Here is a 27,945-nt window from a genome sequence, read left to right as displayed (position 1 = left end):
TTCCATCAGCCTAATGCCACCACGGTAGGTGTACTCACCCCTGGGCTTTCAGCCATTACATTCCTGAGCAGAGAGGTCTTATGTCGCAGTTGTCTGACGTCAGGGCAGGCAAAACCATAGGAATCAAAGACACAGTATCCTAAAGCCGAGGATTTTGTATACAAACCTTTGATGTCACCTGGAAATTTAACAGCATTACTCCCTAGATTTGGAATCCACTTTAGGAAAGAGTTTCTGCAATTTTTATTCATTTCCCATAAGGTTGCATCTCAGAAATGCTCCAGCTCAACTGGAATTTGAGCACCCAAGAGTGAGGCTTTTTCCAACAGGGAAGACTTCTCTTGAAGGAAAAAGAAAGCAAATTCCAGTAGGTTTCATATGAAGTGTCCCCTGTGCCACACTCCTTCCATTCCCTCAGAGGTTTCCAGTGCTCGCTTGAAAGCCTTCAAATTCTTTCCATTGCCGTAGCAGCAGATAAAGAGGGACCTGGGGAGAGAGCTCTGAAATATTTTTTATTTTTAAGCTTATAGATTTGTTACTGCTCATCAGTGCTCCATACTGCTTCACAAAGGAGGAATGTAACCAGCCAGTTACACCCTTTTGTATTCTCCTGAGATGAAGGCAACTGTAAAGCAGTTGCCAAGTTATGGAACGTGTCCACAGAGCGATGGAATCTCCCTCTGCTGCATCTTAAGTACAAAACAGATAATTAGAGGGGTCTCCTGATACTTGGCAACCAAATGGACGCTCACTGGCATCATGCCTTTAATATGAGATAGAAGTGTTTCATGTAGGCTTCATTTGGCATTAATGAAAACCATATCTACTAACATAATGCATAAAAATCTGACCCACTAGTTTCTAAAATACTTAAGTAGCTTATTTATCAAATTAGGTGTGAGTGGTTTTCTACTTGGGATTTTGTAATACTGTATTAATGAACTTCTTTTCAGTCATGACCTACAGAAGATGCTGGTTGCATCACATTATGTGGCAGTAATATTGATGATGAGGCAAAGGAGTACCACTGTTGGTGACAGCAAGTGCAGCAAAGGCAGCATCACTAGAGGAAAGGCACAGAATTGGGCTGACAGTGACGAAGTGTCCTGTCAGAGGCAACATCATGATGCCAATCAGTTTCTATAAGCCACCCTCTGAAATGTTGTGTTGCTCAGCTATCCCCTTCTCAAGTTTAATCTCATACCCATTCACCAAGTTTACTCTCTTTGTAATGCTGAAGCTAATAAGATGCTATATGTTAAGCACTTCTGGTATTTAACGATTTGTAAATCATGCTGATAGACTAACATGTGGTGTAGCAATCGAAGTGTTTTGAATAACACATAACATGGTGTACTAAGTGCTCTATTTATATTGTGTTTATATTTAGTTCTTACCAGAAATGTGCTTTTAGTCATCTGTACTTACTACGCTTCAGTTTGCATCATGGAGCCACCTTGGTGCGTGCAGGCTTGGACATTCAGAGTTTGCTGTATATATACGTAGGCTTTCCAGCTGAGAGCTGAGGAATGTTACAGGGTCAGTCCCGTGAAGGAGTCCGAGAAGGCAGGTGGTAAAGGACGATTAGCGGAGAAACCTTACAGGCACACTCATCCAAGCTGAGCTCAGAAAGGCTTTGTTACTTTTCTTTTTTAAAAAAATAATGTGGTTTCCAGCATTTTAAGGACTTGTCTAACTCACTGACAATTTGTCTACCCTGCACAATGGTCTCAAGTAGCACCATGAGGAGCATATGTTCATCGCAGGATAGCACAGCTATTTGCAGCAAGATGTGGGTGCACTTTTGAGTGCCTCATCTCCACTGCAAGCTTTGGGGTTCTGCAGAGTTGGGGATTATATGTCCACCAGGCTGCAAAGGTCAGTGTGGGGACTGTGATATGAGGGGCCAGGTCTGAAAAGAGAAGCCCCCATTGGCAGACATTAACCAGAGGGTGGCTTATGGCTCTGGCAATACCTATGCATGGGACCAAAAAGTACAGGGGATTTTGCTGCAATGTAGTGACAAAGGAATTTTTTTCCCAGTGCCAGAATAGGAGATAGGATTCAGTGCTCACATGTGAAGGGAACAAGCAACTTACACATGCATAGATCTGTGGTGATCCACCCCAGATGCCTGCTGGAAGATCTGCATGCAGCCTGGCCGTGGTGGGTGTTGCTGTCCAAGAAACTAAGCACCCTGATAAAAATAAGGGATACCCTACACAAAGTGGCACAGCTTCAACAGCAACAGGTACTGATAAGCAGTGGGACACAAGGCTGCCAGACATAAAACAGAAAGGCACGAAGGGAGTCACACTCCCTTTCACTAAGATGCTTTGGAAAATTCCACCCAGAAACTACACAAGTGAATAATATCACTGGCTGTTTCCTTAGCTGTTCTCTTCAAACCCTGTCATTTATGCTCACATTACGTTTTTCATATTAGCTGTACAAGCAAAATACTCAAAAATATTTTGAGCGGTATGAACAACATTTACTTATTTTAAAGTAACCTTTTAGATCTTTTCTACTTAAGTTCAATTCACACATCATAGTACTGATTACATTAGACTAAAAGTGATTTATTAAGTAGTGTCATTTAATGAGAGTTTAAGCAGAAACACCACCCTGGACTGATTATTGACACAACTCTAATAAATCTCACAATATAGCAAGTAAATCAGGAAAAAGAACACTTGATGTTTTCAGTATTATTTTTAAAAGAACGAGGTAAAGATATAAACTTATCACAGCCTGTATAATCAGTGATTATTTAAGCATGAAATGCATGCTACATACAAAAGCTGTTTTTAAACCAGACTTTCAAAAATGAAGAGTGATTGTTCATTAAGAGAAATACTAGAATGCAGTGCTGTCTGGAATTTGCTGGATCCCGTACCATTAGCACACCATGATTACATTTAAGGGATTCCACCTTGGGCTTTTGTTCATCATGCAGACGGTGAGACTTATTTTCTGCAGGGATGAAAAAAAACAGAAAGGAAATGTGGCAGGTAGTGAGCATGGCTGAGAGGGACTAATGCTACTCAGCACACTTTACAGACTAATTAGAGGAAAATTTGTGTGCTTTTTATGAAGAGAGAGACAGGATAAGGAGAGAGGAACACATGAAGGGATATCAAAGCACTAACAGCTTTTTTTCCTACCAGAATTAAATGCTAACCCCAAGGTGCACTGGTAAAGCTGTACTTACATAGCAAATCAATATAAATGGCAGACCCCTTTAGGTGGCTTTAGATTTCTATTAATGTAGTTCTTAAGGAGCAGCTAACTTGCTAATGAAAAGCGACGTTACTAAGAATCCCCACGTCCAAATTAGTAAGTAAAGGCTAGTCAGCTGAGCCTCACCACATTAATTTGCAGTCGAACCTTGCTGATTCATATTAATAATTATGCAAACCATTATGAATGATTGAACTCTGAATTCATAAACAAGTAATTGCAGGAAAGCAATCATACCAATGCACACCAATGTTGTGCGTCAGATTTAATTTCCTTTTAATTGTTTTTCATAATACTTGTGAAATAGTACTGTGTGAAAAAATGCAATAAACCTTATTTCAGGTTCGACCGTAATTTCCTCGTAATAAGAGCAGCCGGCAGTGTTTTTGTATCAATTTTAAAGAGCACAGAGTTTGGAAAGTTAAAGAGCAGTTCAGTGAGAATCAGCTACACAGTAACTGCTACTATCTATTTAGTATCTATTTAGTATCTAAACTTTACCAAATTCCAGTGCTGCAATAACACAGAATCTCTCTTGAGGATACTTAGAATAGGAAAGAACTGCAGTATCTCAACCTGAAGCAAGTATTGCCAAGATCTGCTTTCTGATGGTGCCTCCAGGTAACAGCGCTTTAATGTAACATTTCCAGGATATTAAAAATGCAGAAAACAGAAATGATTTATCAGTCATGATGGATAACCGGCATTTGCAAACTGAAGATGCTGGCAATCAACACATAGTATAAACCATGACCCACACCCCCCAAAAGTCAGCAGGTCTCTGCAGTTGCCCCAGGGAGGTTTTGGACTGGGGCTGGTGGGATCAGTATTGTCCTCTACGAGGTCTGGATTCAGTGGCCATTTTTCTTGAGCAAGAACTGCAAGATCAGTTGCACTGCGCTGTTTTGCTATTGCATCTACAGAAAAAAAACAGTTCTGTAAACCACAGGTTTTAAACCAGTTGTCTTCCAAAGAAAAGACATTGCACGTTTGGTCATAGTTCTTTTAAAAGTGGTAAAAAAGCACAGGCTTCCTTTCTGTGATTTACTTATCAAAAAGTACAAAAGAAATGTCAGCCTATAAATTAGTGAACACTATCATTATTTTGTAAATCCGCCCAATGAAGTAAATCACAGATTTGCTGTCCATAGACCATTGATTTCACTAATTACTAGGTCAGAGCAGTAACAGAGAGTCCTAGATTAATAAATTTAACAGGAGTGACTAAAATGCATGGACAAACAGGTGTTCAGTGAGTAGAACCATAGAACAAGGAGTTAAATAGCTTTCTTGCTATAACCATGCTGTTGGTTCAACATTTGCTTGATTGTTCAGCAGTTGTAAGTGAATTTTAAGAAATTGCAAACCAGGGAACATTTTATGTTCTTTGTGATTAAGAACAATGCTTTCAGGTGGTGCTTTATGGGATGTTACACAAATTAGTCTTGCTTTTTACCTACATAAACAAGCCATCTTTCAGAATTATTGGTCAGATGATATTTAGCAGGCAATGCTCAGTGGTTTTATTTATATTGTCTTTAAATTTACACTTTATGATTCCTGGTCCAGCTATGCAAGGTATATCTGGAAATACTCTCTATCTTTTACTGGAATCACAGTATCTTTGTAGTTAAGAGTCTTAAAAACATCCATATATTGTCCGCAGAACAACACATCTTCTCTTTTCCTGACAAGATGGGACATTTCTTCTTATGTGCACTTGTGTTGGAGAAAGGACTTTTGCTAATCTGCAAACCGTGTTTGTGAAATCATGTCAGAATGACCTGAAAATTAAATTGCATCCTGACCCTCTGCAGTACTTTCCTCTCCCTGCTCCTGGGAAGTGGGATTCCCTGCTCTTCATAGGCACTCCTGGCATAATTGTTTTATACTTGAGCCCATGTCAGCTGACCAGCTGCTTCCATTTAATCTGTGTTTGTCCTTCTGGTTTGGTTCGTGGTGTTTATAATAGCAGCAGCTTTCTTCTTACTGACTAGATAGTAGCAAACGCAGAAAGGAACAAGGTACGCTGCAGCAAAAGCACAGCAGCAGTTGCAGTGCTTTTTCCATCACGTGTCAAAAGCAGCTGTGAGAAACTCAGTTTCCATAAACTGTCAAAGTCATTCAAGTTTAAAGAATCCAAACGTGCTAAGGAATGAGTGAATGTTCTGAGGTCTGAGTATTTGAGAACTGATAGAGTATCTCCCAGATGTAGCTGATAGGGCCTGGAGATTTTGCATTTCAAGCATGACATTTCTTCTTAAAAGAACAAATTTAAACCCAGAAAATGGACATCCAGCTTGAAAATTCACCATGTTATATTAAGTGTGGGAAGCTACAGAGATGAAAGGAGAATCTACACTACTTACAGATTAACAGGAGATTAAGTTTAGCAATGACTCTGCCTTATATTGTGTACTAAAAAAACGCGTGCTGCTCTGCATATGCTTACAGTGCTGCATGATGGAAGATACAACTCTGACCAGAGTCCCACCGAGTTTAATGGGACGTAAGGGAGGTTACTAGGGAACTGTAGACTGCTTTGTGAAGAAATGAATGTGATTTCAAAAGATCTGTATTAACAGTTATTTAGAGACATTTAACAAAAGTTGCAAATAGATTCAAACCGCTTCATAGATTGTCTCAGAGTTCCTGAACTCTTAGTTGTTTCCTCCGAGTTTGTGTGTGGGTGACGGAGTAGGGATAGCAGAGATTCAAGGAGCTCAATGTGGTTTTGTTATTGTTTCCATAAAAGCTTTGAGTAGCGAAAGAACACCTACAGACACAGCGTACTCAAAATTTGTAGCTAATAATGTGCCAGTAGTCTGCAGAGGGATTTTTCAAAGGCACTGCCACAAGGAATGGGTGCCCACCTGCCCTCTGAACTATTGAAAAGCCCCCACCTTGTCCTGGTCTCACAGCAGAGAGAAGTCCCCGGGAGCACAGGCGAGGGAACAGCCAGTGCCAGCTGCTTAGGGCCGCAGTCTAAATTCCCTTAACTGGATTCTGCGCTACAGCGCGGCTGTCTCGGCGTCCACACTCACTCTGGTAATTTGATAAACTCACCTGCAGGGAGGGATTATTCCATGTAGTTTAATGAGCCGTCAGGTCTGCATTCCCAGGGCATAAGGTGTGCCCACAGGCCTGTCCGCGGTGGCAGCAGTTATCTCCGCTGTCATCGGGCTCATGGAAGCAGCAAGAAAAGAATGGAAGTAATTAAAAACATATTACAATTTTCATATTAAAAAGAAAACCGCTATTTTTCAGGCTGTAATAATGAGATTTACTTTCATGTTAAGAAGAATGAGAAAATCAAACCTTTTTTAAAAATTGGTTTCTGGGGGTTTTTGCCATGTCGGATACATTCATAGCACTGCTTTCAGTTTCTCTTTCCACCAGTGACTTTTTTTTTGGAGAGGATCTCAGCTGAGATTTTCCAAGAAAAGCACCCAATATGAAATGCATAAAGACAAAATCAACAATGGTCCTCAGAAGCCCATCTTTAATAGTATAAGTGGAAATTATTCAGGCTTTACTTTGCTTTCTTTTCATGAAGGGAAGCCCAACTTGCAGAAGTTTGGAAAACATTGTAATGGTGTGATAAAACTGGTCTGTATATTACAGTTATGCCAAGCTTGCAAATGATAAAAGAGATTAGGTCTACCAGAGTAGATAAGATCACTCTACAGAGCTGGCCTTCACCTTTCCGCCATTACTTTCTTGTCATGGGATTTAAAATTATTTATAAATAATTCCAATTATTGATTTTTTTTTAACTTTGTATCTTGCTTTTTGTTTTGTTGTTATATGAACCAAGTGTGTTATTCTGAACGTTTTTCATTCAATTTTTAAGATTTTCTGGCTGTCAGTGATACATCTTGTGCTGTTAGTCCCAACTGAGGTGGCAGAAACACTGCTGGAGGTCAGGGTCAGGGGTCCTGGCTGCCTCTGCTTTAGTGTGCCAGGACACACCACAGATGTACAGCAGTGTCAGAATTAGCTTTCACAGACCAAAAGTGGTGTGTGGTTGCAAATCAAATGGAAAATAAATACGGATAGCTCTCAGACAGAAAGCCATGAGCATGCATACTCCATTTTTGCTTGCTAGCAGTGGCCAACTTTGTCCATTTTATTGTATCTCTTGAAAAGGGAAAGATTCCATGTCTTTTGTACAGGACGCCACTAAATATTTTCCTCCTTCTCTTTCATCTAATGTAGGCTACACATCACAAATGGGGCAGAACAGACTTTAAATATTGTTTGTCAGTGAAAGGCGAGACCAGCTTCCTAGCAACAAAAAGGATGTCGCTTATTGTCTTCAAAAGGAGACCATTTCATCCCATCTCGTTACAAATGCCTTCCCATGATAGCTTCTGTTGATATAAAAGTCTGCCAGCAGGGGATCCCCATTAGGAAGTGACCAAGTTTGAAAACCCGTTATGCTCCTGGCAAACATTGTCATCTTGTACATATTTAGCCTGATCACTCTGGCAGGTTATGAAAGACTAAATGGTGCAAACACATGTGGCAGATGCCGTTCTCATGATAGTTGAGGAGCCTTTGAGCCTCTGTTGGTAGCATGCCAGCTTCATCTTGTATACTGAAGAGCATTATACTTTTAAGCCTTCTACAGCTTGCCCTGAGGGACTGCTGCTGAAGTGGTAATAAAATTCAGAATGAGCCTCAGAAAGTCAACTTGTTGGTTTGGCTTCAAATGGGTTTTTTCATTATTAAACTCCCCTTTAGCTGCCATATGTAGATCTGCTTTCTCAAAAATGCCATGTGCCCCTTTAGAAAGGTGATTCTAACTGAGAAGATAAATAGATAAAAACACAGAGCCAGCAAAGAAAGTGAATTGTTTCTGTGAAGCGTATCTTTAAATTGCCTTTGGTGGTTACATTTCTTCAGGTGAAGGGAAGTAAAGGAAATCTGGGAATAAATGTTGTTTACTGGTAGGTCCTCTTGGCAGCCTATCTAGAAAATACAGACGTGACATTCTCCATTCCCCAAAAAAGCACATTTTATTTGCATCAAATATTGCAAACTGGGTGACACATTGCAGGTTTTGAGCTCCAAATCTGTGAATATTGACAGGAGCAGTTAAAAATGTAGTTATGGACTGAGCTGGTAAGAGTAGCAGTAATGTGTGGCACCCCTGAAACATTTCATAAAGAACATTTAATGTAACATCTTGGTGAGGCAGGTGAACAACTTAACCAAGGTAAGGCAGTTGGAAGATGTGCCTCAATCAAGAGATGAAATCACCTTATCAGGGTTAGAGTTAAAATTATGATGCCAGCTTGAAAACAAAATGTTTGGCCAGTGGAACATGGCTTTTAGCAGGGCACATCAGTAAAATTAGAGAGTCTTTAATTATCTTAATGTATTCGTGCATAACACCCCCCTTTTCCCTGCTTTGCTATCTAATGTCAACATTGAGTTAAAGGTTTGTGTTGGGTGGGGTTTTTCTGCTGAAATTGAAGGTTTTTGAAATATCTGGGGGATATCCCGTTCTTCTCTAGCTCCCTGCACACATTATAGGTACATAATTACTTAAATAAAGCTACTTGAAGCTGAGCTCATCTTTTCTAACATTTCATATCCAAATGAATAGGTAGTGTCAGTCATGGTAACATGCTACCAGACACTCCTAGGCTGGGCAGCACTTACCATAGCAAGAACACAGTATTTGTAATAGCATCAATAAATATTTATACTGTGAAAACATCTACCGGAGAGAGCCCCACTGTGCTGCACACTGTGCAAGTCTAGGAGAGGCAGCTCCGGCCAGCCTGCGATACAAAGAGAAACACAGATGAAGCAGCACAGTGGGAAGTGGGGAGAGAGCTTATGATGGGATGAACATGTAAAAAAACCAGCAAAGTTCTGCCAGGTGTACAAAGTGTTCTTAATTGTGCGGGGCATTAGTGAGAGCTGAAGTTTCATTCAAGGAGTGGAGGGGGGGTAAACCCTGCCATTTGACAGTAATGCAAAAAAAAAAACCTCTGCAAAAAGGAAACCACACATTAGTTTTCTGTAGACAGATCTGTCAGAATTGTTAAACCTGTGTAGCACCTTTTGTTTTATCCAGATGTTCATTTAAAGACCACGCAACTGAATCAAGCGATAGCATACACGTACTGCTGACAGCCGTGCCAAGCATGCTGCTGCCACTCCAAAGATGAGAACGCAGTGATCGCAGCCGTGCAAACGCACCCATCTTAAAACTTCCTGGGTGACCCTGCTGACATCTGTTCAGTCATTATTGGGATGAACACGGTGCCCCTCCTGACTCCAGTTAACAAGAATTACACACAGAGCATCTCACTGAAGCTCTAAAAATTATTTTTCACTATAGAGGGAAGAGAAATAAATCACAGCTTTGTAATCTAGCTGCCTCCAGTTTTATTTACAGCCTTGAGGTTCTACATCGAGTCGTGTCCTCTCCATCCTTTTACTCCTTTTTCACAAAAGAATGCTGTCATGAATGCTGTCACTGAAAGAAAAAGTTACGAGAGCTTCCTCCTAGAATAGGCTCAATTTAGCTTCAGCGTACTAGTGCAAAGAACATATTGCAACACTGTGGTGGCCTGTTTTTCTGGCCTTTATTAATCCAGAAACCTTAATGATGAACAACATTTGTGTCATTGTCTACACAAATTTAATTTGTTTATGCAGCAGTTCAGTTAATCCTGCAATCTGCTTTTCTCAAATGAGGACAGATAATGGAGACACCGTTCTTTACAGGTCTTCAGGCTTTTAAATTCTGATAAAATCAGGATTCTTCACTGGGTCTTGCCACAGCTCTGAATTAAGCCACTTTAAATGTAATTACTGAAGCTGGCTGTACATCAGGAACATCCATTAAAAGAATTGATTGACCATGCTGTTACGGGAGGCATTTCATGAACAAACGATCATGATGGGTCCAGAACTGTAATTTATAAAGGCAAAAAACCAGGTAAATACTTTATTAGTCGTTAATGAGAGGTTCACAAGATAACTAAATTTCTTCTTTTTTAACCAGCTACTTCAGGGAACCTTGGTCCATGGCCATCTATCACGATCGGTTTATCGATCTCAAGAAGGAGCTGCGCCAAATCCTGATGTCGGAACAGGTAAGAAAAATGACTGGCGAGTGCATTTTATTATTTAGGCAATTTGTTAGTGTTGTTCACTTTGGTTTCTGCTCCCATCTTTCTCCTAAAGCTTTATGTTTCTGTTTAGCTATTTCCTCTGGGAAACCTGCGCAGATCCTGTACCTCACAGAGGGGGTTCACCAAGTGCAGCATATTGTTCAGTTTCGTTATTTGGGCATGTTGTTAAATTTGCCAGTAGAACTTTTAAGTTGCTTTGTTTTCCTTCACAGCATTTTTGCATTATACATGCAGTTTAGTACAAATACCCATCAGAATCTGGAGGCTTATTTGTTCAGTTATTCCTTTTTTTTATTAATGTTAATATTAATACGAATACACTATAGGCCATCCTAAACCTGTTTCAGCTGAACCTATGAGAGGTAGATTTTTCAACATCTACCAACAGGGAATAGCTTTTGTAGCTGAAAGAGCGAAAGCAACTGGCTTTTTCAGTGATGAGTGGATTTCCTGAATAAGGATGAAATTAAAATGTTTGCTAATGCTGTTTGCAGCTTTGGCCTTAGTACCATAGATGGAGGCATAAAGTCTCAGCAGCCTGTAACTTTGCCTGCTCAAAATCCAAAGTCCACTGTGCTCCACAAAAAGAATTGCTAACTGCAGATTTCCAACAGCCCCGAGAACTGCCTCCCCCACCCCCTGATGAATTTCTGGCAGATCTCAAACGTAATTTGCAGTCTGGATCTCGATACTTCCAACCCACTACTTGGGACCAATTTACGCTCTCTCTCATGGCAGCTTTTGCTTTTATTTCATGCAGTGGAGTTCCGTGTGATGGCAGTATTTTTAAAGTATTTGCTCACAGAGCTTTTAACTGTGCAGAAAACAAACAAATGACTGTAAATGGAGGCAGGGCAGCAAAAGGAAGGGACGTTGTGTAGACTGTAGCCCACCCATTTCCGTGGCCCAAACTGGCGTGCTGTCCTATGTCACAGCTGTAGCCACACACACGCTCGACCCCTGCATCCTCCCAGAAGGGCCAGATGCAATTTTCCTCCTATTGTCACGATACAGAAAGTGCCTCTGTGCAGGTCTATTTTAGATTCTCATGGAAGACATCTATGAAAGAACACAAAATGAAATTCTGTGCAGGATGGGAGGCCTGATGAGAAGTGCTTTTCTTGCCATCGTTCAACCACATTTCGCATGCTGAAAGTGAGAACAACGTTAGAGAAAGCAAATTGGCATCCTACAAATTAAAGACTGGGTTGCCTTACCCTTTTCTTGTTGCAGTAGTCCTGACACACAAAAATAGTCTCACTGAATGGACTGAAAGCACCTCTGTTGAGTCAGAATTGCTTACATGAACACAGATGACAGTATCTGCATCTGAATGCAAATTTGTCGTTACTTTTTGTATTTTTATTTGGATTTTCTTCATGGTGATTTTAACTATATTTACTAAATGTCACATTTATATGTGACACCATCCTTGGGTGTCCCTTCTAGGCATGTTGCTAAATACATAGTAGGTACCATACCCTTATGGAATAGATCTTAAATGCCTCAGGACTGGCTGTATTTCTATGTGGAGCAAGAGACCTACTGTCTTTGCTTCCTGTTGCTCATATTCCAGCTCACTTCCACGTGCAGATAAACTAGCATGAAATGTAAAAATGAGGGAAAAATACACGTTTGAAAGAGATGTTTTAAGAACCGTGAATGTAAATACACAGAAGTCAGACATTTCTGGTTAGTTTCCACAGAAACTGGGAATCAGTCTCATGCACTTAGGTATAATATTTACAGAAGTGTTCACTAGTAGTAATATATGCATAGCAAGCCAGTTACAGCAGGGACAGGGACTGTGTTTTTAGCCTGTGTATTGAAAGGGTCACCCCAACACCGCACTCAGTGCACGCGTGACTCTTGCTCGGGATGCTCTTGCCTGTCGCTGGAAGCCGAGCGGTGGCACGGGCAATGTTTACCCTTTCACAGGATCACAAACATGTGTTTATTTCAACATGCAGAGCTCCAGCTATGCAAACATGCAGATGGCGGGGCTGGGTTTTTGCACCTACATCAGCTGTTGAAGTATTACAGCAAACTGAGGGCACACATGTGCAGCGCGAGATTTTCTAGAAAAGGCACTTGTCCTCAATAAGAAATAATGGTCTGGTTCTCAAATCGCAGCTGGGCTTGCTCTGAGAAGTCAGCTAAAAGCCGCCAGTAAATGAGGCGGCAGGGGGCATGTCCCCCGGCGAGGACCAGGAGCCCGTCGGGCAAGGCCGTGGCAGACAAGGTCGGGCACCGCCACAGCTTCTTGCCCACGAAGACGTTGGTTCAGTTCCGTGCCAGCCTTGCCTCGGTGGCCGCGGGCAAGGTGGGCCCTTTGACAGGGACTAAAACCCAGCAGCGCTAGCCACCAGGCCTGCGGCCCCGGCCACCGCGCTCCCGGTGAAGTGGGAAGCCGGTGTGCCCGGTGCCAGCCGTGCTCCGCACGCTCCCGCTGCCACGCGCGTCTCGACGCGTTTTCACGCCGTTTTCGGTCCTTGCCGTCGTCACCCTTCGCGTCTCGGGGCCGCCTCCCGGGGCCCCGCCGGCTGACGGCTCTACCTTGCAGGTGCCCGGGCTGCCGCCCGCCGCCGAGCCCCCCGCGGAGGACGAGGCGGAGCGGAGCCCCTGCCCGTCGCTGCTGCAGGAGCCCATCCTCCGCTACCTGCGCCGCCACCGCGCCCACCTGCCCCTGTACGCCCCGGCCAGGACGGCCGGCACCGGGCCCCCGCCGGCGGCAGGTGAGACGGGGGGAGCGGGGTGGGGGTGGTAGTGGTGTGTCTCGGTGTGCAGCCCCGTCGGGGGGGCGCGGGGGGGACGGCGGCGCGTGCCCGGCAGGCCCGCAGCTGTATGCTAATGCCCATCGGGCCGCCCCGCCCCGCCGCACGCCGGTCCCACCGGGCGGGGGGTGGGGGGGGGGGGGCTGCGCAGGCAGGGCGGCCCCCACAACCCCTTCCCCCCCACCCCACTGCGGCCCGGCCCGCTCCGCTGACGGGGTACCCGGGAGAGCGGTGGTCCCCGGTGCTGCCCCCCCTCCACCCCCCCCCGGGCCGGGCTCCGCGCGCCCCTTTGTGCCGCCCGCCGCGAGGGTCGCGCAGCTTTATGCTAATGAGGCGCACAAAGGCGGCGAGCGGGGCCGCGCGGGGGGGGGGGGGGGCGCCGCTCGCTCGCGTGCCGCCCGCGTGCCCCGCCGCCCCCCACAAAGGCGCGCGGGACCCGGGGGGGGGGGGGGGGGTTGACGGGGGATGAGGAGCGGGGGGGGGGCGGTGCTGCCCGCACGCACCCCCGGGGCCGGCCGGCTGCTCGCAGCGGGGGGCGACCCGCTCCCCCCCCCACCCCCTCCCCGCGGGCCGTGCCACCACCTGCGACGCGCGGACACCCCCCCTCACCGCGTGCCGCAGCGCGGAGCTCCCCGCGCAAATTCCCGCGTGGGCCGGGCCGAGGACAAAGGGGTTAAGGGGGTGCGCGGCCGCGGCCCGGTGCTCGCCCCGCAGCGGCTGCACCTGTCGGGTACCGGCGGGACCGGCACCGCTGTTGCCCCCTCGCACCCCCGGGAGCGGGCGCCGAGTCCCTCCCCGCCCGGACCCCGCAAAGGCCGCCCGGGGCAGCACCGGGCGCAGCCTCGTCCTCTCGGCGGGTCCGTCCGATGCCGCTTTTATATCGTGGCGGGGCCTGCGGGGACATGGGGAGTGGGGGTGTCCGCCGCCGGTCAGCCGCTTCGCCTCGCACCGGGCGCGTAACGTTTCGGACGAAAACCTGGGAGCCGCGCCGCGCAGCCGGGGGGGCGGGCGGGCGGGGGAGCTGTGGCCCCTAGTCCCCGCAGCAGCGGCCCGGGCGGAGAGCGCCCCGCGTAACAGGTTACCGTCGGGGGTCCTCCCGGCCGCGCTCCCGTCCCCGCTCGGCCGCGGCGCCCCTCGACAGCGCGGGGTTCATTTCCCCACAGAGGTGGCGGGCAGGCGCCGTCTTTATTCCTCCCCGCTGGATCAGACCCTTCGCGTGGCACCGGATGGTGGACAAAACCCACCCGCCGCCCCGGCGGGCCGCCCCGGCTCCCTCCCGACGGCGGGGCCCTCCCGGCGGGCAGCCTCCCCTCCGCCGGCTCCCGCCACAAAAGCGACTTCCTCCTCCTCCTCCCGCGCCTAGTTTCCTTCTCCCCGCGCCCCCGGTGCCGCCCGCCCGCCCAGTGCCGGACTGTCTTCGGGGACCGGGGGCCGGTGCTGACGCTGCCGAGGCTTCAAGCAACGGAGGGGACGGCTCCGCGCGCGGGGCGCGGAGCTGCCGCCCGCCCTCGTCTCCCGGTCCCGGTCCCGGCACCGGCGGGGCCGGCAGCGCCCGCCCCGGGGCGGCACACAAAGGCGCGCGTGCCGGGCCGGGCGGCGGCGCGGGGCGCGGAGCGTGCCGGGGGGCGGGGCCGGGCGTGTGCCGCCGCCGCCGGGGGCCGCGCGCGCGGGCGGGCGGGCGGGCGGGGGCTCAGGTGCACCCGCTCCGCCCGCCGCCGCCGCCCGCCGCGGCGCCGCTGATTGGCCCGTCCCGCTGCCGCCGGCCCGAACAATGGCCCCGGCCCGCTTAAAGGCGGCGGCGGCCGCGCCGCGGGCAGAGCGAGCAGCGTGTGCCGCGGCCGCCGCCGGCGCGGAGGCGGCGCGAAGATGCCCCGGGGCTTCCTGGTGAAGCGCAGCCGGCGGCCCACGCCCGTCTCCTACCGGGCGCGCTGCTGCCGCGAGGCCGCCGGCCCGCCGCTCCCCGCCGGCGGCAGCGCCCCGCCGCCCGCCTGCCCCGCCGCGCCGCCGCCGCCCCCGCCGCGGGACTCGCCGCCGGTGCCGGTGCCGTTCGGGACGCCCGATGCCGCCGTGCAGGCGCTGTACAGCCCGACGCGGCCCGTCAGCAGGGACAAGTACCTGGAGCGCGGCTTCAGCCTGGGCTCGCCCGTCTCGGCCGAGTCCTTCCCCGCCCCGGCCGTGCCCGGCACCATGGACCCGCTCCTCTTCGCCCCGGCCGAGCTCAAGCTCTGGGCCGCCGCCGGCCACCCCGCCGAGCCGCCCGCCGCCCACCCGGCCGGCGCCGGTCCCGGCGGAGCCCCCGCGCCGCCCGCCCCGGCCGCGCCGCCCGCCTCGGGCCGTCCGCCGCCCGCCAAGCGCCCGCCGGGCGCCGCCGAGCCCGGCCGGCAGAAGGCCCCGTCGGGCAAGAAGGCGAAGGCGATCCGCAAGCTGACCTTCGAGGACGAGGTGACCACGTCGCCCGTGCTGGGGCTGCGCATCAAGGAGGGCCCGGTGGAGGCGCCGGCCAAGGCGCGGGGGGGCTGCGCCCGGCCGCTGGGCGAGTTCATCTGCCAGCTCTGCAAGGAGGAGTACGGGGACCCCTTCGCGCTGGCGCAGCACCGCTGCTCCCGCATCGTGCGGGTGGAGTACCGCTGCCCCGAGTGCGACAAGGTCTTCTCCTGCCCCGCCAACCTCGCCTCCCACCGCCGCTGGCACAAGCCGCGCCCGCCCGCCGCCAAGGGCGGCCCCGAGACGGGCAGGGCGCCGCCGGAGGAGCCGCCGAAGGAAGCGGCCGGCGGTAGCGGCGGCAGCGGCAGCGAGCGGGACACGCCGAGCCCCGGCGGCGCCTCGGAGGCGGGCTCCGAGGAGGGGCTCTTCGAGTGCCCCCGTTGCGCCAAGCGGTTCCGCCGGCAGGCCTACCTGCGCAAGCACCTGCTGGGCCACCCGGCCCCGGCCCCGGGAGCCGCCCCGGCCCCCCCCGCCGCCGCCGCCCCGGAGCCCGCCGCCGAGGAGCCGCCCGCCCCGCCGCCCGCCGAGTGCCGCCTCTGCCCCGTCTGCGGGGAGACCTTCCCCAGCAAGAGCAGCCAGGAGCGGCACCTCCGCCTCCTCCACGCCGCCCAGGTCTTCCCCTGCAAGTACTGCCCGGCCACCTTCTACAGCTCGCCCGGCCTCACCCGGCACATCAACAAGTGCCACCCCTCCGAGAACCGGCAGGTCATCCTGCTCCAGGTGCCGCTGCGCCCCGCCTGCTAGAGCCGCCCGTGCCTTCCCGGGGCCCGGCCCCGCTCCCGCTCCCCGGCCCGGCGCGGCCCGCGGCCCGCGCTTTGGACTCGCCACACGATTAGCTTTAATATGGCTTGTGAACTGCTGGAATCTGGCTTTACATTTACCTTTCCGGGGTCTTATTTTGGTTTTATTTTTCTCTCTGTTCGTTCGTTTCGGTTTTTATAAATGTGAACAGATCAAACCACTTGAGGAGAAATGAGAATTTCCTTTAGGTTAGCCACAAATGCCTTGACTCTGCTGTTGATGGTCTTCAGAAAATGCTGTAGAAACTGCCTTAACTGTGACACGCCAACTTTCTGGTTTTGTTCGTTTTGCCCTTACTAAGGTAGCTCATGAGTTGACTATCTGTATATGTTGGTTTGAGTAATTATGTTATTTATTCGTTATTTATTTATATTAATTATGAAGATTGATATTATTTGATTGCAGATACTCTAATGCGCTTTTTTTGTCTCCCCTGCCTGCCATTTCACTGTGCGTTTTAGAAGATCTTTTTTTTCTAAAGGGATCTGCTAAAAAGGTTTTAACTTTTATACCTAGAATAACACACGATCTTAACCATTTTATCCTGTGCAACTGACAGCTCTTACTTTTAGATGCAATCTCTTTTTCTACACACATTATTTTCTTAACTGTTAGCTATTTATAGAGTGCTTCGATAGAACTGTTTCAACTGTATAATTATTTACTATTCAAATAAAATATTTTCAAATTCAAGCGTGCCCCTGCTGCCTCCTGCTTCTCCCTGTCGGGCTGGCCCTGGGGGGCTTGGGGGGGGGGGGACCTGGGGGCTGGGGCCAGGCTCTGGGCTTCAGCTGGCAGGGTGCCCCGCTGGGCACCAGCCTGCTCTGCACCTTTGGATGTGATTAATTAAAAAGGAATTAAAGTGGGGAGAAGAGCAGGGCAAGGTGCGTGTCTGCTCCTGGGGGAAGGCTGCCGGGGGCGCTGCCCCACGCCGTGGGCATGGGCTGGAGCCGGAGCCCTGCTCTGTACCTTCCCTGCAGGGTGTTGCAGGGAAAACAAGTAGGGGGAGCGCCTTTGAAGGGAAAGTGGAAATCTTGGAGAAATCCTTGCCTGTGAGAGGATGTGCTGCTGGATGGGGTGGCTTTCCCTCGTGCTCCGCACTCTGAGCGGGGGTTAAGGTGCTCCATAGAGAAGTCGCGTCCTGTTTTCGCTGTGAACTGTGGAGGCTGGTGTGAGGAAGGTGAAGCTTTTACGTTCCTCATTTCAAGGTTCGAGCCTGATCCTGTCTGGCCCCCCTCTGCCCTGTGGTGGGATTTCTGCAGTATCCTTCAGTAGCGACAGGTTTTTGGCAAGCCAGGTGCACTAGGACTCCCCTCCGGAAAGGGGGAAGACGCCAATGCATGAAAAAACCCGTGGGACAGGGGGAAAACGGTGCAAAGTGCCCTGGTTCACCCGGGGGGGGGGGGGGGGGGGATAGCTGTGTCCCTCGGCTTGCGTATGTATGTGGGAATTGCACAGGTTTGATCAAAAAGAGTTTCTTAATTTTTTTAGTGAAAATTGTTATAATATCAGTGTAAGTGAGGAAGAGGTATGCAGGGTCAGTGAAACCCCTCTCAGGTGTCGCAGCACAGCTGTACCATCTCTCCCTTTGCCATCAGGAGAAGCCCCGGAGCCAACCTCACGGCCGCAGATCTGCTTGGCAACCCCGAATGCATGTACCTTGTCCTGTAATGGTGTGTTAAGGGCCGAGTCTGGGCTAAGAGGTCTCGGTGTGGGTGTTCTGGCACACTCCCTCTTGGGGACGATAATGCCTTTGAGACTTGCTCACTGGAAGAGGTTTCCAACACAGTTTCCTGCCGTGTTCACCCACCTAAAGGCCCTTTGAGACACGGCTGCTTCGCCGTGGGTAAGGCAGGTGACCTTCTGGAGCTTCCCGCAGAGAAGCTTCCCATGAAATACCTGAATCCTTTTTTGATATAGAAAAGCTGCTAGAAAAAGAAAATCTTTCTAGAGAAAGATTTTTTTGCTTCTTCTTGTTCAGTCAGGCTAAAAAGCACCAGAGCCAGTATGCTGCTGCTGCCTCGATTCCTAGGAAACCCACTTGGTTATACCAGGACTGATTTCGGGTCTAGGCAAAGCTGTGGTTTTGGCTGTAAATTGATACCACTGAGCAAGAGAACATGGCCTTAACAGCCTGAGAGATACCAGCAGCAAAACATGCTTGGCGAGAAGTGTGGTTTTGCTTTTCCTGGTTTCCCTGGCCTCGGAAAGCCCCAGCTCCCGGGCTGTCACAAGCCGGTGTGTCGCAGCTGTCTGTGGGCCCGGCAAGCCAGTCTGCGCTCGCACAAAGCAGGAGCTCCCAGAGGGGAGTTTGCCAATGCACGTGGCGGTCCTTGGGCCACTGGACACCGTTCCCAGACCGATGCCCAGCACATCCTTCAGTGAGGCCCATCCACACCCTCACAGCAGCGCCCTGGCTGAAATCTTTGCTCTCAGCCTGTGGCACCAACCAGCCATGAAACAACTGCTTCATGTCGGTATCGATTTCCCAGTAGTCAAGTAAATTCATGCCTGTCCCGGTAGGAGTCAGATAACATCTGTTGGGGTCAGGAGAATTTCCCAGGTTTGTAGGGGACTGTCAGGGTAGCCATCAGCACCCACGCTTTTGCATCTTGTGCTGTCAGGAACACACATTGCAGTGGAAAGTGAGATTAGCGGAGGCTCGTATTTTGGGGAGATGAATCTGGAGTACTTTGGAAACTGGGCTCTGTTCACAAACACCCTGTGAAACAGGGGGATCGTTTTTGGCGTCACTGGGCTACAGCAGCTTTGGCAGAGTGAGCTGCTGGGCCGCTCGGCTGGCATCCCTCCTCTCCTTGGCTCTGGGAATGCAGGTGTTGCCATTTTGGTGCCATGCTCTCGCCATCCGGCAGCTCAGGCCGGCCAGCGCTGTGCAAACAAAGCCTCCTGCTGTCAGCTAACAAATCAATTTGCTGATGACTCTCAGTGCATCCAGCAGGAACAGGTTTGGGCACCACAACTGGCGCGCAGGTACAGAGGCCGCTCGTTCTCTGTGCACATGGGCCGAGATGTTTGCCCGGTTTGCAAAGTGCTGGAGCCTTCCTCCTCTCTGAGCACACAAAGAGCTGAACACATGGTTGTTTGCAAACTGAAAGGAACCAGGGAGATTAATGACAGGAACCTTCAGGGTCCTGAAAAATGCAGCTCGCACACCATCACCGAGCCATGGGCGCAGAGCTGAGCGAGAAGCTGGGAAGAGCTTTCCCGGCTGGCGCTGTCGCCGCCGGCGCTGCTGCTAGCAGAGGAATGGTCTCAGTGAGGTCTCAGTGATGCCACTTCTCGAGTGTAATTTTTTAGCAATTTTTTTGGTATCAGCAACGTGGGCACTAGGTGCATCCATCGGCCGTCTCTCTTGGAGGACTCCTGGGGAGACACCACTGGGCACAGCCAGAGTTTCTGGGGGCTGGCTCTGGGTGCGGCCGTGCAGCAGCCTGGCCTCGCCAAGCCTCTTCTGGCTGTCTCCTGGGAGATGTCCCAGGGGCCGGGGCAAGCCCAGAAGTGGGCTGGGGATGGGGCTTTGCTTGGGATTTCAGACCTTTTCCATACACCAACCTGTTTAAAAACCTGTGTTGTTTTTTTAATGAGCTGGCAGGTGGGAAAACAACTCATGGAGCTGCAAGCGTTTCTGCCCATCCACCCCAGCGGGGTGATGTGGGGTGCTGCAGGGTGAAGTGGGGTGCTGTGAAGTGCTGTGGGATGTCGACACACCTCCTGTCCCATTGCCTGCCTGCGAGGGTGCTGGGTGCTGGCAGGGCTGCTGCAGCTGCATGGTGGAGCAAGTTCCTTGGGGCACCCAGTCGCCTCCCCTTGGTGAAGGCCCAGGGTGCCTGGGCTGCCTGCATTTTGCATGTGGCGTTCGAACATCTCAAATCCTGCCACGCAGATAAAAAGCCTCATTACGGCTTTAAATAGTTTTAATTAAATTTCATTTACAATATGCATAACAAAGGTCTGCCTCGCGGAAACATTGGATATGTTAATCAGCAAGATGGACACGCCAAGCGTGGCCTTCCATTTTGCAGGGCTGTCCTACAGATAAAGGCATCAGGGCAGGACACTGGCAGCCTTTTTTTTAAAAAAAAAAGTCTTCTTTAATCTCAGTGCATGACTGAAAAGATATGTAGTGTCTAAGCAAAGGCACAAACATCCCGGTATATGTAGTGTCTAAGCAAAGGCACAAACATCCCGGTAATATTCTGACCCCAGCTTCTGGTTTTGTCATTGTCATCAGTACAGGCAGGGAGAGACTGAAAAGGGGCAGAGACGGGCGCTGCGGCCGCGGCGGGGTGGTGGCACGGCTGCGGAGAGGTGGCCCTGCACCAGCAGAGGGAAGCCGGCACTCTTCAGAATACGTCCTCCTCTTACGGTAACTTGGACATTATTTTTAACAGTTCTCTGCCAGCTCCAGTTAAATCACCTGTTACCTTTGGAAAAGAATCACTATTTTAAAATGATAATAAAGCCCCCTTGCAGCTTTGAAGGGGAGGAAGCATAAAGCTCAGCTGGTTCCGTTCCTTGTCTCCTGTGCTCCACGTGCCTGAGGACCGCGGTCGTTTTAGTCAAACTTAATTTTTTAAACCTTATCTCATGTGATGGGGAAGCTGATTCATAGAAGGTGTTTTAAAGCAGAGCAAAGGCTCTGCCTGAGCTGCTCTGGGCTCTGGAGAGGGCACAGCCCAGGCTCCTGACGGGCCTTGGGCGACTGCAGGAGCTGGGGGTGGGAACAGACACTGGTCGGCTTCGGCTCAGAGAGGGGGCTGTTACTTCTCAGAATAAGGAACCAGGTTATCATTTTATTTGCTAATTTTACAGTTTTTCATATGTAAATCACATGTACTGCAATAACAGTTCAAAGATAAAAATGGAGGAGAACACCATAGAGCTGCATGGGGTGCTGGCCCGGGACGTTTGGTTTTAGTTACGTGTGCGCGCACACTTGCACACGCAATCTAGAATTTATTATGCATAATAGATTATAATTCTACATAAACTAAATATAAAAATTATGTTCCTTTTACATCAGTGTATTTTATATAGATTATCTATATAAGTGTACTTCATAATATGTAGTACAGCGTGCAATATATCGCACATAATATATATCAATGTAATATTATTATATAATACAAGATATCATATATAATATAGAACATACATAATATATACTATGATATCACAGTATAAGTTGTGACATAATATATATATTAGAAATTCCATATTGTGTATTACATAATGCATATTGTAATATATTATATACAGTACATAATGTATAGGCATTATAGATCATCATTGATACATTATCAATATTCACGTACTGAAATAATATTGTCTTAGAGAATTTTTTATTAGCTTTGCAGCCATAATTTGTATATTACAGAGTCTGCATTATATAAGGCACTGTTGTGTATGTACATGTATACATACATATATAGGTATATGCATAGGTCCACGTATGTATGCGTACATAACATATATATAGTATATGTGCATGTTATGCATAATCTCTAATCTACAGTATTATATACTGTCTTGTACATAGTGCATTGAATAGTCTATGATGTATATATATTGTGCAATATATAGTATGTATTGTATTGTAGATTCATTATATAATTATTATGTATTCATACATTGCTGAGATTATTTGTATAACTATAATTTTCTTATATAAATTTTCAAATAAAAGTATACTACATATATAATACATACTATATAGTAGTTTATATAGTAATGTGTACATATATCTGAAGTTATGTTTGTGTGCATACGTATATATACATATATATTACATATATACTATATATGTAATATATACTACATATGGGTATATATGCACATATGTTGTATATATGTAACCTACAATCCATATTTTGATAAAAATAATAAAAATATAATTAATATTAATATTATTGGCAAATATTAATGTATTAATAATATACAATATATAGTGCATATATAGTATCCTATACTGTATATTATATAATGTATATCGCTTGATATACATGATATAATACATAGATTATAGATTATGTATATCATGCTTATTATAATATACTATATACAGATTATATCCATGTATATTTAATACCTATAATATATATCTAATATATATGTATAGATATACATAATATAAAATAGTATATATATAATTAGATATACTATAGCATATAATAAATATGATATACATAATATATAATGGTTATATAATTATATAATCTAGAACATACTAATAGACATAGCAACAAGATAATACATATAAACCCGTTAAACATTCTTATGTATAAGTATAAATTTATTTTGCTTTAATTTTGAATGTGTGCCTGTCTGTGGCCATTTCCTGCTCACTGCCGGTGGCTGGTGGGGCTGATGGCGCTGGGGGTGACTCTCCCCCACGCCGTGCCCGGCCGCACCAGGTCCGCACGCCCCATGTCCTACCTGCACCCACCCACGTCTGCTCAGTGGCGGGGGGGCCACTCCATGTGACCCCTCGGTTTGAGGTGCGGGAGCGGGGCGGGGTGGGGGGGGAGAGGTGGGGCTGGGCACAAGGAACCTGGTTTGGGGAGCGGCCTGTGGAGGGGTTGGGACTGGGCTGGGGACCCTGGGGGTCGGTCACCCCGGCACTGCCTCAGCCCGGTGCCTATCTGCTGACGGGGGGGGCGTGTGGGGTACACATATTGGCATGAACACTCGTCCCCTGGATGCACAGCTCAAATAATGATGCAAATTAAATTGGACAGTACAATTAATGCCCTGGAAATTATTTGGCTTTCTCCAGTGCGACGCAGCCGCTGCAGGCCAGTGCCAGGCACCCCCTGGCCATGGAGCCGTCAGCCAGGGCTGCAGGGTGGGGAACATGGCGGGGAGGGTGCAGCCACCCCACCTCTCACGATTCCCGAATCCTTGGCCGGGGAAACAGCTGGTTCCCGGTGGCTCACGAGAGGCCAGTGCTGGGCCTGGGACAAGGCTCCTGCTTAGGAAAGCTGGGCGGGAGCTGGGTTCCCAACGCCTGGTGAGTGTGTAAATCAGATTCAGGGCTTTACCTGGAGTCTTCTGGGTTAATTCTCTGTTTCTGACTAAAGCACCTGAAAGCAATTTAAGCGCAAACTTTGCAGCTTTTTTCAGCAAAGGAACAAACATTTCCAAGCCTCTTTTCCCACTGGCAAATAATCCCCTCGCATTCCCACTGGCATTAATGTGTAAACACCCCAACATAATTATGACCGAGAGCACAGAGCCCCTCCATTTTTTTAATGTCTCCACAGAGTAGAAACTCACCATTAGAAACAAACTGGTTGTAATGCTCACGCAAGTGGCTCAGCACTACAGCGCTATGTGCAGCTTATGAAGAGAATCAGAGGGTCATCAAGGTTGGAAAAGACCTTGAAGATCATCCAGTCCAACCATGAACCTCACACTGACCGTTCCCAACTACACCAGATCCCTCAGCGCTGGGTCAACCTGACTCTTAAACCCCTCCAGGGATGGGGACTCCACCACCTCCCTGGGCAGCCCATTCCAACGCCCAACAACCCCTTCTGGAAAGAAATGCTTCTTAATATCCGGTCTAAACCTTCCCTGGTGCAACTTGAGGCCATTCCCTCTTGTCCTATCACTTGTTACTTGGTTCAAGAGACTCATCCCCAGCTCTCTGCAACCTCCTTTCAGGTAGTTGTAGAGGGCGATGAGGTCTCCCCTCAGCCTCCTCTTCTCCAGACTAAACCCCCCCAGTTCCCTCAGCTGCTCCTCATACGACATGTGCCCCAGACCTTGCACCAGCTTCGTTGCCCTTCTTTGGAAGCCCTGTCCTGCATTTCTTGCAGTGAATAGTATATAAATAACATTTTCTGGGGTTTTATAATGGTCTGTAATTATTATTAGCAAACTGCTCAAGTCCCTTCAGCGGCGGCCGCAGCGAATGCCAGTGTTGTGTGGGCTCTGGGGCTCCCACTCGGGAGCACTGGACCAGGAGTAGCTTGGCAGCATTCAGCCCAACAAACCCATTCAGGCTTTCCCTTCTAACCTGCAGTCGGTGGCCCCGTGCCCCGCTGAGGCTGAGGCTGTCCCGGGGAGGTACCACCCCCACCCCCGAGGGCAGCTGGGAGCTGGGGGGTTGCAAACAGCATTGCTGAGGTTCTGCCCCCCCACCACCCAAATGAAGAATAAGGCAAATGCGAGGTGTGAATTTGTAGGGCACCCTTGTTTCCATCATGGTGTGGCATTAAGGCCAGGCGGAACTTCGCGAGCCTGGGGCCAGCCTTGCTGGTTCCGCCATCCTGGGCACTGCGGGGAGGCAAACCCTGCGCCGGTGGCACCGCGTTGCCGCGTCACTGACGCCGCTGTAACAGAACCATCCCCACGGCGCCTGAGCTGGGCCCACGAGGCCACGCCACGTGTAACAGCCTGACCCTCGCCCTGGGGTACCACGGACGCTGTGCCCACCGCGCAGGTATGCACCTTCTTACTACTCTTTCAAGAATTTTGTTGTGCGCTAAGGTTTATTAGGTTTGTAAGGGGTAACAGAACAGCTTTGTTATCCAGTTCATAGTACAAAACCACAGCTGAAGTTTTACAAATTAATATTTTTAGCTTTTTGACATCAGGAAAATACTATTTTCATCGGTGTTTTAATTCTTCCCTGAATTAGAGATGCATATTGCTCTAACGAGAAAAGTCTCCTTTTATTCAGAAGAATGCCTTTGAAATTATTTCAGACCATTTATTGGCTAAGAACAAGACAGCTTCACCTATCCAGTCCTGAAAATAAAATAAATTAAAATACACATTTTATTTTCTAATTTCCTTTTACCAACACACAATCAGTAGAAAGCAAAACCAAGATGTGAGGCAGAAAATCAAACCGGCGGTCAAACCCCCTCACAACCGAGGCTCCTTCCGGGCAGGAGGGCTGGTAACCCACGTCCCAGCGTGCTGGCCAGGCTCCCGCTTGGTGCCACCAGCTCCAGCATCTGCCCTGGGCAGCTGGGGTGCCTGGCAGCACCTCGGGGCGAAGAACCCGTGACACAGAGCCCACAGTAAAGTGTGGAGCTACCTCAGTGTTACTGGCAATATTTATAAAATACTGTCGCGTATTTACAGGGAGGTCACAGGGCTGGACACCGACGTGCAGACAGACGTTCACGTTAACACCTAAGAAGTGCAAAAAAAATAGTGGCTCAATGGTGCATTTTGCTTCACCGGAACCCAAATTCCCTTCACTTAAACCACGTCACATTAAGTTCAGCGGGGTGCATTTGAACGCCAAGTAGCAAAACAAACAAAACCAGAACAAAAAGCAACAACGTGCCCAGACCCGGTGAGGGATAGGAGGGCTGGAGGGGGCTGACACAACATTTGCAGACACCGATGTTCAAAACATCAAAAAAAGAAAGTTAACACAGTATTATTCACTTTCCCGTCATCTCCTCTCCTCACGCTGGCGCGCAGGAGAGCTGGGGCGGCTGAGGCCAAGCGGGGTGCCCAGCCCTGGCCCCGGCCGCTGGCAGGTCCCGCCGCAGTCACTGGGCGCAGCGCGCAGTGTGTCACCAGTCCCGTCACGGTGGAGCATCAATGGATTTCTGCCTTCGGCCTGGCCTTCCTCGCTCACGCCCAGTGGTTGCAGGGTGTCTCCCACATTTCTTTTGTTTTTATAATACAGGTTTTTTTAGCTATAAAAAGTTATCACCCCTAGAAAGCTATGATACACGTAGACTGAAATACATTTCCTATTGAAAATACAAGATTTGCTTACTACAGAAAGTGCCAGGAGGACACCGCATGTCCTCAGAAGCCTTCAGGTTTATTTTATTCTAACTAGAGATGCGTCAGGTTGCAGAGCGTTGCCCCGATGGTGTGGCGAGGTGAGGAGGTTACCCAAGAGGCGTACTGCTTGATTCTTCAAACGGTGGTGAGGAGGCACCGTGCCAAATGTGCAGCACTTGCTCTTCAAAAAGGAACTCGGTTACTTTTATTTTTCTAGTGAGTAACGGACAGTACGCAGCCATTATGTGCACTGTTGCAAACCACACAGCAATCCCAAAGCCAAAGCCAGTGCTGAGAAAGAGGGTTTCTGTCTAAAATAAATTCAAAGATGCGAAGGTACATGGCTGAACCCAGCGGGTGCAGCAGCTGCTAACCAATACCTCACACCTGCACTGGCCGCGGCTGCCCCAGCAATTGCAGCTCTGCCGTGGGCAACACTGGGTGGGCACTGAGGGGAGGTGCTGGGTCCTCTGCTCTGCTGCGCTGCAGCTGCGTGACCGAGCGGCGGCTGGCGCACCTTCGGCCTCAGGGTTTCACGCAATAGGTAGTGACGTATGGCCTAGAACAAGCTACACCGTGGTCAGTTTTGGTGCAGGTGCTGCCACTCCGTGAAACTGGCAGTACCCTCCTGAACTGCAGGTCGGTGACCTCTCTGAGGACTGCTAATGCTTAGCTACGTGCACAAAACTGGTGCTGGATGGCCACGGACAGCAGAAGGGGAGCAGAGGTTGACACAACCAACTCCATCATCGACCCGCGCTCCAGAGGAGGGGAACATTCATTATGTGGCTAGTCCTATGAAAACCTCTATTTAGACAAAATTCTCTAGTACACGATTAAGTGTTGACTGGAATGACTAAAAGCAATGCTCTAAAGTTACATTAAATAACTGGTTTCAGTACTGGTTCATGTCCTCTTGCTGCGGCACCAGGTGCTGGGGGAGAAGCGCATGCTGCCGTCAGCCCGGTGCCACACCAGCAGGGAGAGCTCCCACCACCTTCAGCCTCCTTGTGACGAAACGACCAAGTGAAACGCGTGATGATAATGCAGATGGTGTCTGATCATCGGGCACGTCTGAATACAACAGCTGCAATTCCACTGAGCAAACCCCTTGCCCATCCCCTTCAACACGTGCTCACCCAAAATTGCAAGTTCTAGAGAGGCAGTAAATAATTTATCTATTTTAGGGTCTCTTGGGTTCCCTCGGCCGGAGTTCTGCTCCTGCAGCACCTCAGTTGGAAGACTTGCTGAGAGCACTGGCGGAGCGGCGAAGCTTCCCAGAGACTCTGCTCTTCGAGGCACGTGGCAATGTGGGCGAGGTCTGGTCTAGCTCTATTCCTATGGCGACAGTAAGGTCAGCGCTTGCACTTGTGGTGAGGCAGCCTGGAAAACAGAACAGGCAGAGAAAAAATAACGTCAGGAAAAGAAACAATCTGCCTATCCTTGCATCAGAACAACTGCTGGGCAAAACAGCCCCTCTCCACCTCCTCTTCCAAATTAATCTTGGGTATCGCTCAGGTGGACATTCATAGCAGACATTTGGCCCTGGCAGGTGAGGAACCACCATACTGTGCTTTCCTGGGGAAATGAGGAATTTCTCTTTGCCAACCTCTAGAAGAAGCGAGGGGCGGCCAGGCTGTGAGTCATTGGCAGCACCCAGGTGAGACCCCCAGCAGCAGCAACCCCACACGGGCCGGCAGCAGCCC

At 49.3% G+C, this 27,945-nt stretch overlaps 3 protein-coding genes and 1 long non-coding RNA gene across 13 annotated transcripts in view; 2 read left to right on the top strand and 2 right to left on the bottom strand.

Moving 5' to 3' along the window:
- The window catches only part of CFAP61 (cilia and flagella associated protein 61), a 119,631-nt gene extending 98,655 nt beyond the window's left edge, over window positions 1-20,976 (top strand). The window contains exons 25-27 of the mRNA XM_074864088.1: window positions 10,271-10,361; window positions 12,964-13,135; window positions 20,712-20,976. Of these exons, the coding sequence (XP_074720189.1) occupies window positions 10,271-10,361; window positions 12,964-13,135; window positions 20,712-20,731 (283 nt within the window). The 3' untranslated portion in view covers window positions 20,732-20,976. The remainder of the gene's footprint in view (window positions 1-10,270; window positions 10,362-12,963; window positions 13,136-20,711) is intronic.
- LOC141941409 (uncharacterized) lies at window positions 2,564-12,997 on the bottom strand. Its single transcript, XR_012628307.1, has 2 exons — window positions 6,310-12,997; window positions 2,564-4,160 (listed from the first exon to the last, which is right to left on the bottom strand). It is a non-coding gene; the product is annotated as an uncharacterized LOC141941409 (long non-coding RNA).
- Window positions 14,946-17,152, top strand: INSM1 (INSM transcriptional repressor 1). Its single transcript, XM_074864090.1, is given in 2 exon segments — window positions 14,946-15,009; window positions 15,012-17,152. Coding segments are annotated over 2 exon segments (1,455 nt in total). The 3' UTR covers window positions 16,403-17,152.
- Window positions 20,977-24,956: 3,980 nt separating the features above from the next.
- The window catches only part of RALGAPA2 (Ral GTPase activating protein catalytic subunit alpha 2), a 135,764-nt gene continuing 132,775 nt past the window's right edge, over window positions 24,957-27,945 (bottom strand). For 6 of the 10 annotated variants that reach the window (XM_074864083.1, XM_074864081.1, XM_074864082.1 and 3 more), the window contains one exon: window positions 24,957-27,622. Coding sequence is in view for 5 of the 10 variants with exons in the window: in XM_074864081.1 (XP_074720182.1) it covers window positions 27,471-27,622 (152 nt within the window). In the remaining 5 variants the exon portion in view is untranslated. The remainder of the gene's footprint in view (window positions 27,623-27,945) is intronic. The other 4 variants (XR_012628302.1, XR_012628303.1, XR_012628304.1 and 1 more) reach the window with 2 other exon arrangements.

The sequence above is a fragment of the Strix uralensis genome, chromosome 3 (genome assembly GCF_047716275.1).
Source record: "Strix uralensis isolate ZFMK-TIS-50842 chromosome 3, bStrUra1, whole genome shotgun sequence".
Taxonomy (NCBI): Eukaryota; Metazoa; Chordata; class Aves; order Strigiformes; family Strigidae; genus Strix; species Strix uralensis.
Note: the sequence above shows the minus strand (reverse complement) of the source record. Positions and strands in the feature narration are given on the sequence as shown.